The following is a 19,502-nucleotide window of genomic DNA, read 5'->3' on the forward strand; positions in this document are numbered from 1 at the left end:
TGAATTGTATGAATAAACTTATAAAATTCACATTGTCTCCCCATTTGAGAAGTTGATTTTAAGTTTGTTTTTATTTCTCAATCTTTTGCATTAATGTTATTGATGTATTGACATCTGGGTTTTATCCCAGGTCACATGAAGGACCTAATCAATGGTAATATATTTCTTCTGCCTAATTGATCTTATCCATCCTAAAACTATTTCATTTTCAACAGGGTCTGACTCTTCCCCCTGAGACGGGCTACCCGCTGTCCCCGAACGGCCCCACGATCTTCCTCATGCAGGTTCACTACGACAACCCCGACAGCCGGCACTTCCAGGACCACTCCGGCATACGTGTTCACTACACACACAAACTAAGGAACTTCGATGCCGGTAAAATTATCTATTGTATAACTGCTCTTATATGTGTAAATATTATTAGGTTTTCGGTTTTCATGGTTTCAAATTGTGCACTATTTCCAGGTTTTATGGAATTGTTTACGCTTAGTACAAATTTTTTAGTAAGAGTGGAATTTAGTCATTATAAGTTTTATGTAACAAGAAATTTTCCAATACATTTTTTGTCTTACTGCACATATCTGCATGCCAACTTGCTTTCAACTCACAATTCATCGGGATAGTGCCCTTGAAAAAAAAAATTATTTTCTTCTCTCTTTTTTTCATTAGTAACTATATTTTTAACTGAAATTATTAAATCTAATCTTGACTTTGCCCTTGTGTTTTTTCCAGGCGTTCTGAGCGTTGGGCTCGACCCTAACTGGAAACACCTGATTCCGCCTGGACAGGCGAGCGTCTTGTCGTCTGGACACTGCGTGTCAGAGTGCACCTCCAAAGCCATCCCGCCTGCGGGTCGGTTACGTATAGTTACTTATACCTTAACTCATGCTAAATTCCCTTAAACATGTTTGTGAAAAGCATTGATTATTGCATAAAATGCTTTTAAATCGTTACATATTAACTTTTTCGAGTCCCTCCAGAGTTTTAAATTACGAAACAAAAATTCATTTGTTACAACTTGATTCAACTTTCATTCCCAATTAATGTTATCCCTAACCTGTGATATGAATCAACCGGTCATTTTTTTTTCCTTTTGCTGCCATGTTGTCGCCATAAATTAGCATAAATTTCTTGTTGAAAACTATGGACCAATGGTATTTTATTTAATGTTAATATACATAGCGATATAACGTAGAGTTTTATAGATATCATGTAAAATTTTTCTAATTACCGACTATGGCAAGAGGTACTCAAATATAACTTACTATGACGTATTAAAATATAATAATTAATGCTTCATTTAATTATTTCAATAACGAAGTATAATTCATTTTCAAATATAACGAGAATTATATCACGAAAGGAATATAATTTTAACTACAATACAAAGTGATTTACAGAAACTTTATTATATAAAAGCTCAATTAAGAAAGAACTATTAAATAATGTCATTACAATGTAGAATTTCTTGAAAAAAAAAAACGTAGCCTGATTTTTTATAATTTGGTTGATGCCCCCCCCCCCCTGCCGATGTATTCAGTTAATCGATTTCTGAAGTTCCATTTAACTCCCTAAAGCATATTGACCGGTATTTTGGCGATGGCATGGCGAATGTTCATCAAATGAGATAGGGGTCCTTGGACAGTCGTGGTAAACAATTACAATTGGTTTAAGATATCTTGCCCTAAATGTGTTCACCCACGTAACAACCGATTTCCGATCAGGAATTCGACCTCAAGGACGCATACGGAACCGAGTGCGGAATGCTCGTTAAGTAGCTAGAATGAAACGGACATTATAAACGTACGCCTTGACAGAGAACGCACGCTGCTCACTTGTCCAATGCATTGTGGCAACTGACTAGGCGGGACACACTTCCCTTTCATATGAAATACTCCCCGCTCTTTTCCTGCAACATCTGGCTGCTAGGCGCGAAATACTAAACAATATGTTTCCATCAATCACTCTGTACAACGAGATTTTTATTTCTTCAGGTATCCAAGTGTTCGGGGCGGTGGTGCAGACGCACTTACTGGGTCGAGAGGTGCGTCTAAGGCACCTCAGACAAGGCGTTGAATTAGACCCTATCGCTCAAGACCTGAACTACGACTACAGCTACTTGGAGTACAGACTCATGAAGCAGCCCAGGACTGTGCTTCCCGTGAGTAAATTACGGTCATGAGGTTCTTAATTGAAAAATCTGTTAGTTTTGGGTTGCGTGTTTATTGTGTTACTATCTAAGCTGCTGCTATGATTTTTTAATATGGATCGAGATCGTTTATTCATACCTTCGTGGATCTAGATCGTTTATTCATACCTTCGTGGATCTAGATCGTTTATTCATACATTCGTGGATCTAGATCGTTTATTCATACCTTCGTGGATCTAGATCGATTATTCTTACCTGCGATGGCCTCATTAACTAGGGTACTGTAACCATAATGCGTCATCCATGATACCTTAATCTTCATGATCCTATAATTATTCACGATATGCAGTTATTCTAGTTTCACACGAGTTTTCGCACGGAGAATTATATTTTTATGTTGAATAACAAATAAATTGTGTATACACAAATATAACGAACTGTAATTTTTTTAATTTATCTCAAATATTGTCAATTGTGGTGATTAACTTTGCATGCAATTTCATAACCGTTGCAGGGCGATCACTTGATCAGTGAATGCAAGTACAGCAGCGTAGAGCGCTCAGCCATCACCCTGGGAGGTATCAATACAAGGGACGAAATGTGCTTGTCGTATCTGTACTACTGGCCGCGCTCGTCTCTGTCGCTCTGTCACTCCAAACCTTCCCTGAATACCGTGCTCCAAAGCCTCGGCATTGAAGAACTTTCCCAGTGAGTAATGTTTATCATAGTTCGTTCCTACTTTCACTGTGAGTAAAGTTAATGCGAGTTCATTCTTACGTTCCCAGTGAGTAAAGTTTAGCATAGTTCGTTTCTACGTTCCCAGTGAGTTAAGTTCATGAAAGTTCGTTCCTACTTTCACTGTAAGTATAGTTTAAGATAGTTCATTCTTACATTCCCAGTGAGTAAAGTTTAAGATAGTTCATTCTTACGTTCCCAGTGAGTAAAGTTTAGCATAGTTCGTTCCTACGTTCCCAGTGAGTAAAGTTTTAGATTGTTCGTTCTTGTGTCAAAATATTTTGTCTATCTCTTTGAAAGATTTTACTTCTACATTGCGGTTAATACCCTACAAAATCGAAACATTTAGTATCTGATTTGACTTTTAAAAGACTTTTTCTTTAAAATATACAATGGTTGAATAATAAATTACCTAGATGGGATCAAACAATGTGTATTTACTGTGCATCTCTCTTTTGAATTTTCACTACTTGCATTTCCCAACCTTATGTTTCTGGGAGAAAGATGTCGATATAATTGATGAGGGTTGCGTCAAATTTTTGCAGAAAATTGTATTTCAATTCTGTTTGCATAAATTATTGAAAAATTTATTTGTCTGAATTTTTTATTGATTTTGACATTATTTTTAGTACCGGTAATTAAAGTTTTACATTATACATTTTCGTTGCACATTTTGTTCATGTCCATTCAAGTTGCTTCTTCAATTTTTCATGTTTCGCGTAACCTTTCAATTGATAAACTCATTTAATAATTTATAATTCCACATTATCAATAATTAACATATAAGGCGTCTCACGATGTTAGGATTCAACCTTTTCTTTTGAGTCAAGCGTATCAGAATGAGGGCATTTTTGTGACTAGAATCTTCAAACGACAGAGGGTTGCAGTTCCATTGATCTAACCTTCTTCCCGTGACATTTTGATGGCCTTTCGAACGAATGCTCGCCACTATGCACCTCCCAGAGAGACCCGTTCCAGTGATTCTTCTTCTCAAAGTCCAGGCAGTGTTATTCATAAATGACCAGCACGTCTTAATATTTATTTTGTCTCGTGATAGTGAACAATCTTCTCCATCCCAGTTACTATGTGTTTTTGTATGAAGTAATTAAATTGGTTATTTTTGGTTAATTAAATTTTTATTTAATTGCAGAATTTTCGATCGGTAAACGAGCTCTTAAGTTTGTGTAGCAGTGTAACTTAAAAATAAAAAAGTATCAACTTATTCACAATTACACCATTTGAACATGTCCCATAATTTTTTTCTGTTCAATTGAATTTTCTCGATGTTGCATTAGGTACAATTCGTAATCAACATCCAGAACTCCCAGCATCAGATGCTGTCGTCACAGCCGCTCTTAAAGTTGTGCAAGCTTTGTTATTTTCTGAGATAAAAGAGCGAAGTGTAGCCTTTATGTCATCTTTTAGTGCTGCTCTGCACTCCATGAGACTCTTAAGCTTCATCTTCATGGACTTGCTCTAGTTGCTCACTGCATGTGCGTCAAACTTCTACACTGCATCTTCTTTAATGTGAAAACCATCAAGTTTAAAAATTATTTTCCCTTACCTTCTTTATTAAAATTCTCATACCTAGTTTCTAATTCAAAACTATATATCATTCTTACACACTTTCTGGCTCATAAAGTTATTTATAGGTTGTTTTAGGATTTTTTTAAATTTCACCCATAATAAATGCATTTTTATGTGCGCTTGAAATCCTTGAAATTCACACGTTTTTCTGGAGGACATTAGTGAAGCTCGTTGGCCCTTGTTCTATTGCAATGTAATTGGACGAGCACAACGTTACACATGGCCGGGTGCAAATAAAGAAAGGACTTCTTATCGGCCGCATTCGAGCAAATGTTCGCCCCGGTGCTTCCGAACACTGCAAACTCTTTCACTGGCAGCCATCTGATAGTGTAGCGAGCTCACGGCCAAAGATTTCTGCCGATTTTATTTTCCAGCGATAGGGCTCTGATATTTTTAGTATCTGGTCGCAGGCTATGTTTCCAGATTCTGGTTTATACTGAAAATTTAAGAGAGGAGGCTACATAATATTAACATAATGTTTCCAAAATTCTTATAGATGATAAATTTTCAAGCCCTCGCTAGAAAAGGATGCGTACATTGCGTTATTTATTTCATATTATTTTTGGAGGATAAAATATCGAATCCCTAAGGAGTGTGTTAAATATTAAACTTGCTTTGAAAAATATTGCCCCTGCAGCATTTCTTCACTCAAAAAAAAATCGTAAAAAAACGTGTGTATCTCATTCAAGGAAAATCCCGAAATTGCAAAGTTTCAATAATTATAAACGTTGACTTCAATATATCGTAAATTTCTTCTTCTTCTCTCTCCCCCACTTTGAATGTTAAATTGTGTGTTAACTCCTTCACCCACATCGAAGATTCGTTCATTTCCTGTCGCCATTTCCTTCCCTCGCCATGCATTTCCTCGGCAGGCTGGCGCTCGTTATGCCATCTCCTGTTGTGCCTTCCGCTGCCAAGATTTCGCCTCTAGGAGTCGCGGTGACGAATCTGATTATTGGGAGGGAAATTTGTCTTGTGATTGGAGCGCGATTGCCATTCCCGACCATCCCTCGCAAACATGCGTCGCCCTGAGCCAGCGCTCGCCGCATAACATGTGCCTGTTTACAATCACTCGATGCTTGCTGATAACTTTTAAACGTGTTATCTCGCAGGTAATGCGTGAGTTGAAAACATTATTATGGCTAGTAATAATGTCACTAGATTGCTTGAATCGCTGTTGATTGAATTATTATGGCTTGTCAGCATGATGCACGATTATTTTTTAACATTGACAGTAGGCAGGATATTGAACGTATCACTTCATTAAATTGCATTGCGTGCTAATGAACAGACGAAACCGTAATTTCCTTCTGAACTCTAAAATACGGTTTCGGCTACTTTTTCTTTTTATTTAAGAATGTTTTTTTTTCCACAGAGTATAAAATTCCCGTCTGAACTTACTAAAGCTTTATCGGTATATTTGATGGCATTTTTACTGCCTGCGTTCCTGGATAACTGCATTAATTGCTTGAAGTCATTATATCAAATCGCATAAGCGAGCTGACGCTTTTTTTTAACACGACTCATTAATTTTCATGGAACATTGATGACTCACTACAAAGTTTAACAGCTTACAACAAATGAAGGTCAATATGCTGTGGCCTCAGTGTAAACATCCACCGTGTCCTCGCTGTGGTTGTGCATTAAAATTTTCATATATAATTTAGCAAGTGATAAACCATTCTTCCTGCATTCTGAAAATTAATGAGCCTTCAAACCTGATTTATTTGTGAACTTCCAGGCCGCAAAAGTAATGCTTCACTTCAACGTTCTTCATTGTTTATCCAAATTATGGTCACTGTTGAATCAACGCAACTGGTCAACATTTGAAATGCTTTAGCATCGTTTTATTTGATTATCATTAATAACATGAATTTCAGTCCTTAGCTTTGAACAAATTTACGTTCTGTATGTGCTTCGACAACTTTTAAATTTTTCCTCATTGAATGATTTTTAAATATTCAAGAAATATTTTGAAGGTGGCAATTTTCACAATTCTAATGGTATTTACCATCTTTCTTTATTGTTTACCTTCTTTCGTTTTGAGAAATTGGTGCAGTTTATCCAACGTTTCATACAATTGTAGTTAAATGTGCATGTAAATTATCTGAGAAATTCAGCTATTCGAATGTACTTGGAACTGACTTTCACGCGTTTATGTGACATGACTATTTTGGAGTGTCAACAACGATGATGATTTCTTATTTTTACTTGCAGTGCCGGCAAATATTTTGGAGTACGAATAATGTATGACATCGTACCAAAGCAAAATTAAAGTGCGATCCAACTTAAACAACAATTTGCATATATTCTACGACCACCATCGTTAAATTTATTCAAATATGTTTCAAATTATTATACTTTTGCTGGCTTAAATCAATGGAAAGAGCTCGTGTCTCTGATTTGAAACTACGGCACTAAATCGATAGGTTATTTTCAGACTATGTCATTAACCTCAATATTAGCTAATAACTTGCGTTGTTGGCTTCATCAGATATCAATCATGTATTTTCATCGCCTTCAAATTAATATTGAGTCTAATAATTATGTCTATCAATAATATTAATATTCTTTCAAGTCTGTCGACCGGAATAATTTTCATAAAACTTACTATGGTTTTAAATTATTGACTTACAAAAATCATCGCCTACTTCTCTTGCTTAAAACCAAAACATGTTTGCCTAACTGGCGGCGATAATAACATTTAAAAGACTATAATTATCTGAACTTCTTATCTGTTGTGTTTTTTATTTCATTTATCACTCACATCCGTCGTAATTCCGAGTATCACATTTATCGCTACGCCGAGTATCACTTTTATCTTTATTTCGAGTATCACATTTATAGTTAAGTCGAGTATCACTTTTATCGTTATGCCGAGTTTCACACATATCGTTATGTCGTGTATCACATTAATCGTTTCGCCGAGTATCACACTTATCGTCATGTCGACTATCCCGCTTATTGTTATGTCGAGAATCACTTTTATCGTTATACTGGTATCACACTTATCGTTGTACAGATCACCACATTTATCCGAATAAAGCACAACGAAGTTAAGACACTTGTCCCAGCAACAGAGCTGAGCGTGTGGGAGTGTAAGCTAATAAACGCTAGAGGGATGTCCTGATTAACTGATAGGGGGAGGCTGTCTGGAGAGCCGTGAAGAGGTTGGGGTGACATTGGCCCTACAGCTCTATAACTCCCCCATTGACATCAATGCTTATTAATTTAGTCAAATTCATGATTGATTTTGTGGGAATACTTACTTATTGTGGTAATGCAGGTCTGAGTGCCATGGACGATTATTCTAAATCATTAAGACTGTTGTTGTATGTACATAATTTAATTGATCGGGAAAAATGAGTGGCATGTAAAATATCAGCCCATTATTCCAAGCCAATTCACACATAAGTTTTACCCATTGCATGGTTCCTAAGTCAATTTCGATATTTTCTTTTCCAATAGTATTTCTGTTAACTAATAATCATTTGCCACGAAACACGGAAACTGTACACGCCACACAATCATTTACAAGCGATACTATCATTTACAAGTGATACTAATCTCTGCCCAAGTGTCCTGGCCGAGCTACAAGCTGAGGCAAACTTTCAGATATTTTTTCCTACAACTAAGAACCCCCGAGGCCTCACCTCTCTCTTTTATTCAATTGTCCAGAGGTCTGGCATGGTCACAACAAATATAACTCCGATAATTGCGTTATAACAACGACAACTTGTTGTTGCTTTTCTGCGGCGAGACGAAAGCTGTGTCGGGTTTGCAAAATGCATCGTCGGTTCGTTGTCCTAACAATCCACACTGTTTTTGCTCGCTAATTTGGCATCGCCCTTAATTTTTACGCTGAAAAGAGTCTTGTCATTCATTCATTTAAAAACTTCTGGTTCGCTGCCTACTAAATTGGAGGGATGTTTTTTTTCACTACTATCTAGTCCACTTTCTCATATATTACTTTGGAAAAGTCATGCGAATTACTTGTGTTTTTAATTCATTATTCGTCACAATTAACATTCATGATTTCCATGTGAATATATTCAATTTATCAACATTCCATTACAAGTCTTCATGCCTTCAAAATTTTGGATCGCATTTCCACTTCCAGCACATAAAGCGCTCATTTAGCCTTCCAATGTCAGACCCATTACTTTTCACTAAGTATCAGTTAACAGTGTGAAGCCACTGGCATACGTAACCGAGGGTATTTTTTAGCACGGCTTGAGGGTTGCCTGTACATTATCCGAGGGCTGCTGAGAGTATCCCTCAGTCCTAGACGCAGGAAAATAAGAAGAATAAAAAAATAAAAATAAAATAAAAAAATAAAAAAATAAGAATAAGAAGCTGCATTAGCAGCCTCTGGCGTGGCAGCCGATGCATGATTTAGACTCAAGGAGCCTTGCGCTCGGCACCTCATTTTCTACACCACTAAATATTGGCTTCCAATTTTCTTGAGGGCTTAAGCGCCTTCGCTGGATATTTGTCTTTATTTATATACTGCTTCTCCGGGTTGTTTATGGTCTTTACGCTAAAACTATGTATTATTTTCTTGTCGCTTGTAATAAAAAAACGCTTATTAGGATGCGAATTCATTTCAATGAACCTAACTAGGTTTGTATATGATTCTCGTCATACATTTTTTTCCGTGCTCTCTGACGTAATTGGTAATGGCTTATCACTTCAGCTACTAACTCGACTACAGGATTAAGGACTAAATTGGCAATTGAAACCTGTAGAAAGAATCATTTACCGTACTTAACTCAGACTTAATCCCATTGTTTTCCTTTCACCCTCGTCATACTGCATAATTTGACAACGTTATAATCGAACCAAGTTGAGGTACAATTATTATTGTACCTATGCAATCCGGCAAGAGCTGAACGCACGAGCAAACGCGTCAAGGAAGAATAGTCTCATAAATGATATTTTTTGTCTTCTTCTTCTGCAGTGACTCGGACATAATCAAAATACGGAAGCCTCAGGAGCTGGCAGGCAAGACGCTGGAATGGCGGCTGGTCAACTACGACTGGGAATTTCAGTTCGAGAATTTCCAGCGCACCACGCACACCGGCACCTTCAACCCCATGTGCCGCTCCCGTGGACACAGTCTTCTGCCTGTGAGTCTTTAGGAATATTTAATTGAAAATCTATGTTAAATTGGTGAGGTATCTTTGGTACTGCATTGGCGCCATCCTAACATACTTTTCAACATGCAATATCCAATAGGATACATGATTGGATAATAATTTCCAATCACGAATTGATTAGTACGGGGTAGTTTTGTCTAACATGAAGTCAACCGGAAAAATATTTTAACCCTCAGGCTAACGTGCCTTTCCTGAGGACAGAATGTGCATCTCTAAAGTTACCGTGCAAACAATATCAATATTGCTGGATGATTCCTGTAATACTAGATGTGTATTAACACTCGATGATTTTTTTAACAATAACAAGCATCTTAGACTTTAATAATCTCAAAACATTTATTCTTTATTTATGTTATGCGCGACATTGCGCTAGGTTCATGCTATTTTACTAATTGTGAAACAAACAAACTTTTGCAAAAATTAGAACATTCCGTTCTAATTTTTGCCCAAGAAGGGTATCTACATCAAATCATTCACTGGTTTGCTAAAGCTAATTAATATCACAACGTCACTGAAGACATGACAGTATTTCTTACTTTTTCGTGAGCTATTGCGCTTGGACTCCTCTTTGGATAGCCACGGACCTCTCAACCTGAGCGCCTCTAGAGCTCATTTCTTCATTGGTGGCGAGGGACTCCCGGAGACTTCATTACCACTGGATTATGAGACCCCGCTGGGGAACCTGTCTGGTGCACTGATTAATTCCATGCGAATAAAGGGATTTGTTCGCCACGCTTTTTCTAACGGCATGCTAGCGTGGTGGCGGATTTATCGACTTTAGATTATGATTAAGAATAGTTAATTGTTTTGTTCTTGACGTATATGCGTCTTGACGCATTAAGAATTTTTGAGAAAAATTGTTCATCGATTTATGTTGTCGCTACCTTAAATTGGTTATTTGCATAGCTAATTTGACGTGAAACTGCTAAAATGAATTAAGTCTACATTAAGGTCTTGGTAAAAAATCTTTGGCCGGAAGATAAGAGTTTTTTCGTTTCTTCTTCACATTGTTGTCTACATATTTCTGCTATCCTACGTTAATAATATTGTTAATCTTCAAGGTGGATCAATTAGGAAGGTTTTAAATTTAACAATTTAATTTTTGACCCATTTGGAATGTAAAGCAGAAAGGTTTTCTCAAGATTACTTGAAAACTTTTCTTTTAATATTTCTTTAATGCACCTATAGTAGAAACAAGCGATGCAAAACTGTAGTAAAATTCCCTTAGAAATTTCCGTTATGGTTGCGTTTTGGAGTTCTCTGGAGGTGCTTGGTCATGCCGTGCGACGTAATTCTCAAGTTTGTGGGGAAACCTTAGGATTTCGGCGAATTTTTGCTTGAAGCTTCAACATAATTCTGGGCCCTGGGGCGCCGCTCTAATGAGGGCTCGTCTTGCTTGTGAACCCCGCCAAAATTTGTTCCGTATGTGCCACAATGTTGTTGTTTTTACTATTATTTATTTATGTTGTTTTCTGTTAGTGCCGTGCTCTGTGATTTTTTAGTATTATGGTTTGTTATTTTATTGAATATTGCAAAGAAAATTTGTTTCTTCCATCCGTTGATACTGTTTGGGAATTAAATTGCAACTGAACAATTTCGACCCTGGAACGATGTCTGTTTCACTTGAAATGCATAACAATTTATTTTATACGCCTGTTCCAATGTTGTTAAAGTAGTTTATTTCGAACGAAATGAAACTTTCTGAAATGCAATAATATGACTATCATATTCTATTTTATTTGATCTAGACACGATGTTTTTACGAACACCTTTTATAAGTTCTTCTTAAAGAGATTTTCCGTCATCAAAAACTATCATCGTCTTCACGAAAAAACTATTCAAATGTTTGAACAATGCTCTTCTTAGAGAACGCATAATTGCGTGTAATAAGATTTCCTTACCTTAAAAAGTGACAATCACTATAGATATCAGGAAGATAAGAAAATTAATTTCAGGAGGATGAGGGGGATTTGGTAAAATTTCATTATTTAAACGTCGCAGCTTTTTCATTTTCTGGGGACCTAGTGAATAAATATTCATTCTTTCAAAAAAGATGAAATGAGGATTTTACAGTAGTGATTTCAAATAACATTTCGTCTGAAATAGAATATGAATGCAAGAGATTCAGAAGACGTAGAATATGCAAGCAAATGGTTATGCTTGAGTTAACGTAAATTCTGTTTAAAATTATAATAGACAATAGACGAAACGACATACTTAACAAATACTACGTAGATATTGCGTAAGGAGCAGCCTAATACTATTTAATAATTCCGCTACCCTTCCACTCGGATCGTAAATGCGAGACTCTAGCGCAATTAAAACTGCAGCAGGACGAAACAAAAAAATATCTCATATGAAGTTTTTATTCCATATCGCGTTTACCTCCGTGTTGACTTAAACATGGGATAAGTAAATTTGGTGAGTTATTTTTTATAATGAAGAACTCTAGGTAATAGAATGATTTTCACTTCTTCGCCGAACGCTGAAAATTAATGTTCTGAATTTCATATGCCCATGAACTTATTTATTTGAGAATTATAAAGACGACATACATTTCAATAGTCACCGTTGTTTATAATTACCTAATAAATAAAACAATTAAATATTAATATTTTCTTTATGAAACGATCGAGTTGAATTTTTCTGAATTCTTTCTTTTTATGAAAGATGATCTCAAGTTTTGCATGTATTTTTCGAACAGATGCGTACTTAAAATGTATCTATAATTGATGCAGCAGTCCTACACAACTAACCAAGTCTTTGTTAAAAACTGCGCTCGATCGCATCTTGAACTTTTGCACTCAACTTTTCGCAAAGCGTTTTACTTGTGTTACAAGTTTTATCTTGAACCAATTTTTTTTGGCTCAGTTTTAGAATATTTCGTGTAGGCCTCCAAGCCTACTTTTTAGCGCATTTTCTCATTTATGGAAAAAAATGCACTATTGTGCTCGCCACGTCTGTCCGTCCGTCAGTCCGTCTTTCCGTCCGTGACTTCACGTTTTCGTCGACGAGAAAATACGCTCTCTGTCACTCACTGCAGTGAGTACTGAGTTAAATTTTTTTTCCTTCTAGCATGCGAATTTCTCTCACCTGTGATGTTCATGTTTCTCTTGCGTTCTCGGAGCGCTGAATTTCGTGTGCGTGTTCGTATTTTATCGGTGACACTTCATCATCGATGAAGGCAAGGAAGAGAGACGTGGTTTGTTGTCGAGAGCAGCGAATGTGAAGCTGTTTGGCTTCCTCCTGAGCATATTTGGGTCGTGCCAACAAACTGTGAAATTGCTGCTGCCTCCACTGTAAAATTTGCAGGCCTCTTAGCTGCACTAAACCTTGCCTCCAAAATCCTGACGCCATTTCTTTACTCCAAGTTTCTAGGCATGAAACATTTTATGCTTCTGTTTCATTTCGTTTTAGTTTTGCTCATTTTATTTTATATTTTATTTTTCTTCATATTATTTTGACAATATATGCTTGTACACTTGAAAATAATTCTGAAATTCGCTAACGCTTTACATATAAAAAAAGTAAATATTTCGTCTCTAAATTTCCAAGTTCGTGAAGAATTATAGGTGATAAACTTAGCAGAATTTGTTTATTCTTATGCACGATCTCTTCAAGTTCAAGCGCCTTATCTATTTGATAGCTGCGGTCTTCGAGGACCTTCACAAAAATTGTCGTCACCCCTTAATATTCTCACACGGATCGTTCCGCCATATGCAAATACGCGAAATACGGTGAATACTCCTATTCCTTTTGCTGAAATATTTCAAAACCCATTACTTTTGAGACTTTTTAGTCTCATCATTGCCCATTCATGAATACTTCGGAAAGATTCTCATGATTAATTTACAAAATTTTACAAATGTCTGACTATTCCAACTTGCATTGTGGGGTAGGGAACGATCATTGAATAACGTTTTTACTGACATTTACAACCATTGACTTATGTTATGTGTCTAATACAAGATGAACCTCATCTATAGAAATGATGACGACACTTGCGAACACTCTATTAATTTCCCATGACGACATAATTCACTTCATTGGTTCAGTTATTTTAGTTAATAACACTTAATAATGCCATCGCATGATTTTTTGTAGAATTGTCAACTGGTAGTTTTCAAAATGGTGGAGCAACCGTTGCAAAAACTCTATCATACATAATCTTTTCATTAATTAAAAACGCGAAAGTGACTTTTTACGCTGTTAATTTGGTTGAAGTCAAATCTAATTGCAAGAATGTTAAACCCACTTTGACCATATGTTAAATAGTTGGATTTTAATCTGGACGCTCGTTCCTTCGTTACCTGATATCGTGGCCCTCATCATAAAATGCCGTCATCATTGAGCCACGCTAATGTAGGTCTAGTGCCATGTCCCAGAGCTTTCTTATCGTTAATGGCGCCAATTATAAGTCCTTTGCTCGAAGGGTCATTTGGAAGTCCTCCTCGGTCCTGGAATATCACATGCAAACTCTTCGTGACGTCGTCTTGCTCCGTCTTATCGTGTCATTTGCACCAGGGTCTTTAGAACGATCTTTCTTGCGACGCGTCTTTGTAGCTACGAATAACGAATTCAGAAGTCACAGTCTCTGTTTTTTAAACAGTACGCAAACTAATTGCAACGCTACTAAAGAATCGTCTTGCATTTCACGCTTAAGCTATAATAATGATAAACTTTCGTGTTTCCTCCCGGAATTATACTGATATCTGATAGCAAGAGAAATATTTAAAATATTTTCCAGGGTAAGCTTCGTATTTTGTGGTGGTTTAGGAGGCATTTTGTTCACGGTAGTCTGAAAAGATTCATTTCTTCAGTAGCAAGCGGCGCTGCGCTCCACAATGGGAGTGTGGCTGCTCTGTACAGATAGAAAAAGAAGCTCCAACTACTTATTATTCATAGTCTAATTCTGAAGGCACAATGCTGGGCGGGCTTTTAATTTTACAGGACGCTGGGCAAGGAGGATCTTTGTTGCTAGGCGATTTAGATGCACTTTTCTCCACTTGCACTCGTAATTGTGCTTATTTTATATAAGCACTTGCTTAAATTAATTTTTTTATCTCCAAACTGTTTGCCAATAATTTGAAATAATTTGTCAAGTTTTGTTAATTATGTTTTCCGTTATCGGTTTCTTTTCGAATCTACTTCAATAATTGCCCTAAATAAATTGTACCTTTGACAGCCTAATAAAAAAATTCAACATTTTATCAGCTTTGATTAGTTTGCTAACGTTCATCTTATTTATCTTTTCAGATCCTGGAAGAAGTTGATTACGAGTATCCTAATATCAGCGAGCCCTGGTTCGCCGAAGACACCTGCCGGAGACCGCAGTGGCCTCATGCTAAGGAGTCCAGTGTCCATCACCGGCGGCAGCGCCCTCACCATCGTCGTCAACACCCACACTTGGCCGAGGGGCTACAAGACGAGGCACAGGGCCCTCACACTGAAGACCACGCCTCCGGGGATGGGGCCAGTCCAGTGTCTGCATACGATGGATCTGATGTGATGTTCGATGATGACATCAGCTCCAAACCCATCAAGAGAATTGATGCTGATCCAGTGAGAAAATTCGACGTTTTCATGCCCATTAGAGAGGATGTTTTTGATGCGAAGAACCAAGGTTCGTCCGTGAACCCCATGGAGCAGTTCCCAGGGGCTAACGGGGCTGTTAACAGCCACGGTGTCTACGGCAATAGTGGAAGAACCGTTAACACCAGGAACAGATCGCCGTTCCAGGATTTGAGGGAAGAGTTTGATGCCATGGAGCGCGATTTGGAGGAGGAAGTGAACCATAATCGCTTGCCTGATAGTTTCCAGGAGCGCACCGCTCATAATCCTCGGGCAAACTCTGCTGGTGCGGCATCCATACCAGCGCCAGGCTGGAAGATTAGTCTCTTTTTTATTCCTATCGTACATTTCTTATATAATAAAAACGTATTTAATCGCTTGAAAAGCTCTATTTTAGGCTGCTAGTACATGTAACTTGTGTTTTATAGGATCTTCACCCCAAGCTTCTAGACTCTTTCTCTGGAAATAGTGATATTTGTATATTGGTACGGCATACTGGTAGCCTCGCTTCTTACGCTTGTGATGAAAGTCTGTAGGTCGCGTGTGTCTATTTGTACAGAACTTTAGGCTGTTCCATTAAGAAGAAATGTTTAGCCTAAAAGATATAAAGTTAGATACAGAAATTCAAGTTTGAAGCTCTCTGTGCTTCTTCTCTTGATTTAAGTGCAATTATTCAGTTTCGTGAATGTCGTGTTTGTAGGAACGAAGGCATTTGTGGCATTATCGTGTTTGCTGTAGCTAAACGTCGTGTATGTGAAGAGCTATTAAATGGACCCAAAGAGTCGTGGACTTTTGCTGATATAGCAACGTCTTATGTGAAATTTGTACGAAATGACTATAGAAATTTGATTTTTGACTGAACTAACTAAATGGTTTCTGTTTATTGTCTTCGCACTGGAATAATTCCATGCCTATATTGCCAAAAATTCCAACTATTACATGCTCGTTTTTTACGTAAATTTCCATTTAAATTCTTCAGTTGATTAAAGATATTGTCACAATGTCCGCGTAATGAACGTCGCAATTATATCATTTTTCCGACCAATCCTCCGAAATTTAATTTTTGACCTTTTATAAAAAATGTGCACTCACATTAAAGAGAATTTTCCTTTGTAAAGCCTGACCGAGTGTTCTTGCTGGTAACGTCCAGTTTCCAGTTAGTGCAAAACTGAACTGTATTTAAAAATTTGATGAATTTTTAGACGTTGGCGCTTTTCTCTGTAATTGATTCGGTTGCTTTCAAATTGACCTCCGATTTGAGAGTTGATTTTCGGAAACTCGTCCTTGTGCCAGAATCAATGTTTCTGTTTACGTTTGCAGCGCTCTGAGGACGGATAACTTTCTCAAAATAGCGGTGAATTTCTGGCGGCCTCAAAAATATCTATTCTTGTTCTATAAAATCTACGAATTTATTTCCACAGCAGCAATCAAATATCAGAAATGATAGCATCTTCATTAATTTTTTTCGGCGACATTCACGTTGACACTTTACTGATTAAATATTATTTGTTCCTTCCTGAAAGTCTCTGAACATCGAATTCCGCTGCTTCGTAGTGTTTATTGCTGTTCTGTACTCTCGCTGTCAGTATTTTTTGTCGCTTCAGTGATTGAATTTGAAGTTTGCTGATTTGATCGAAGCAATTGACATCTGTGGGAAAAACAAGCTTGTATGAAAAAATTGGCTCTCGTCATACCTCGATTTTCGATCAATTCTCTCCCGATATTTTCAACATTTTTTTTTCTTTTTTTTTTTTGTATTGCTTCAGCCATTTATATTTATTTATTCGTGTTTGCGTCATTTTTTAACTGAAGTTTTGGATTTTTCAGGGAATGCTTTGATTGCTTCCTGAAAACGAATCAAAATGTTTAGATGCCAATAATTTTCCTGAGACACAACCTACTGCTTGTGGTTGTTGTTCGTTTTTCCTGTTAAACAAAATTCGAACCTAACACTAATTTTTATAGTCAGTAAATTTCATTCGCTATTCCTATGCAATTCTATGACACCTATTTTACTAATCTAGTAACTTGGGTTCTATGATGAATATTCGTTTTTTTGTATCTCGACTGATGTTTTGTAATTTCTTATACAAAATCCGCAAATGCATAACTTTAATAATTCCATATTAATGGAAGGTTCACACCTTCCCAAACGATTGCGCAACATCAAACAAGTTGTTGAAAGTATTGACTACTTTATTGCTGCATTTTGCTAACTTCATAGATGTATATTTCAATGTTATCGGCCATATACTTTCATGATGTCTATCATATATAATGAATTTCATCTATGAAATTGAAGTAAGGCATATAACTTATTTATTGAAGGCTGATAAATATCAGTTAACTGTTCATCAACTGTATTGCAAGCTTTGCATGAAATTCGACATCGTCCTCGAAGAATTTAATCATTGAAAACGTAAAATTATTTGTAACTTTTTAATTGAAATAAAAATGTAATGTATTACAAAATAATCTGAAGACCATTGTATTATCAATATAACACTAATCAGTCTAACTTCTGCATATAATACTTCTTGTGTATTCACCGTAAATTTAATGATTAACAGCGTCTACATGATTCAAAGAAGTCTGACAATTTCGAATTTTTTTGGCTACATAGAATTTTCATAATATTTGTCTTGAAAGACTACTCAAATTCACGGTAAATCTCGTTTTTAACGTACAATCATTACTTTTACGTGCGCTTTGCGGCACTGCCCTTGACTCGGAAATACACCGCGAAATTATGACCTGTTAAAGATTCAAACAAAATCTCATACACGTGTGTCAAGTAAGCAGAAAATTATGCATTCGCTTGGTTAGACCAATGCAAAATTTTTGGACCTTAACGAATTTCCAACTTTTCCTAATCCCTTAGTAATGAAATACAGCATGTGCCGATGTTATGACAGGCAGATTCGCATATTTTAGTCAATTTACTGCATTAAGGAGTGTATATATTGACACTTGTACATTTTTACGTTGTTATTGACATAATGCTTATTGTTCTTGCTTCGATCGCCGTCTCTACGTTGTGCTTGCTTATTATTTTTGCAAGCCTTTAGTCACTCGCTGTTTTTGAGTCCGCTTGTGTTATAAAATGTGGTGACACTCGGTCTGAAAGAGCCACATATTATTCTGTGTGATTGTATTATTGTTAGGATCATGCCTATTATTATTATTATCACTGTACAGTTTGTGTATAAAAAAGCTATTAGTTCTAATACAATATTTTTTTCAATAATTTTTCATTACCCTTAGTTCTGAAAATATTTTAGTCTAACTGAAGATTAGATATTTACAGCGATTTTTTGCAAGTTTAATCCTAATTTAATCGAGGATTTACATTGCACATCCATGGTAGTTCGGACACATTATAACCAAAAAAGCTGCTGCAAATAACCCACAAATGACCAAAACAAAAATGGAGTTCTTCCGCTGGTATTTAATCAGAGAGTGAGTTGCATAAGTGGAGACAAATACCGAAGTTCGTTTACAATAAGCAGAAGGAAAAAAATATAACTCAGTACTCACTGCAGTGAGTGGCAGAGAGCGCATTTTCTCGTCGACGAAAACTTGAGGTCAAGAAAGGACGGACAGACGGACATGGCGAGCACAATAGTGCATTTTTTCCATAAATGAGAAAATGCGCTAAAAATTCCTCATATTAATTTCGGATTATATCTTTCACATCTTTCTTTGCTTATTTTATCATCTTTACACACATCGTGTAACAGGATTTCAATTCATCAGCTAGATTTGTTCCTCATGTTGCCTTCCATGCATGATTCAACTTTTTTGTCATATGTTGAGTTTAATTTTGAATCTAGCGATAGCAACATTTCCATTGTTTCATGTTTCTTTATCATTATAATCTGAATTTAATTGCCTGTATTCATTTTATCCAAAGCATAATGCACCAAACTGATACCTGGAATCACTATTGACCGGCCCCTAATGAAACTTAAACTTCCACAATAACAACTTATCGGGTAATGCTACTGCTTATATACTCATTTCTGATCGAATTTCGGTTATTGTGCGACAAAGGCGTTAAATTAATACTTAAATTTTGATATTACTTTAAAGTCTTATTATTTTAAGTAATTGATTAACTTTGATAGGCATAATAATTTTTCAACTCTGTGAACCCAAAAGTTACTTTAATGTTAATAATAAATACCGTAGACTTTTTAAGAAAAGTTCCATGCATAAAGCTCCTCATTTTCCGGGAACGTCCAAAGCTGACTGGTGCTTCCTTAGTTACAATGAAAATCAAATTTAATTTAAATGAATAT

The 19,502-nt window shown here is 36.5% G+C and overlaps 1 protein-coding gene across 1 annotated transcript in view; it reads left to right on the forward strand.

Moving 5' to 3' along the window:
* Positions 1 to 18,445, forward strand: part of LOC108672500 (MOXD1 homolog 2) — a 77,000-nt gene extending 58,555 nt beyond the window's left edge. Inside the window, exons 7-12 of the mRNA XM_018160176.2 lie at positions 216 to 375; positions 733 to 852; positions 1,995 to 2,161; positions 2,664 to 2,857; positions 9,432 to 9,600; positions 14,887 to 18,445. Coding sequence (XP_018015665.1) covers positions 216 to 375; positions 733 to 852; positions 1,995 to 2,161; positions 2,664 to 2,857; positions 9,432 to 9,600; positions 14,887 to 15,606 — 1,530 coding nt within the window. The 3' untranslated portion in view covers positions 15,607 to 18,445. The remainder of the gene's footprint in view (positions 1 to 215; positions 376 to 732; positions 853 to 1,994; positions 2,162 to 2,663; positions 2,858 to 9,431; positions 9,601 to 14,886) is intronic.
* The last annotated feature ends 1,057 nt before the right edge of the window (positions 18,446 to 19,502 follow it).

Source organism: Hyalella azteca, unplaced genomic scaffold (assembly GCF_000764305.2).
Source record: "Hyalella azteca isolate HAZT.00-mixed unplaced genomic scaffold, Hazt_2.0.2 contig13457, whole genome shotgun sequence".
Classification (NCBI taxonomy): domain Eukaryota; kingdom Metazoa; phylum Arthropoda; class Malacostraca; order Amphipoda; family Hyalellidae; genus Hyalella; species Hyalella azteca.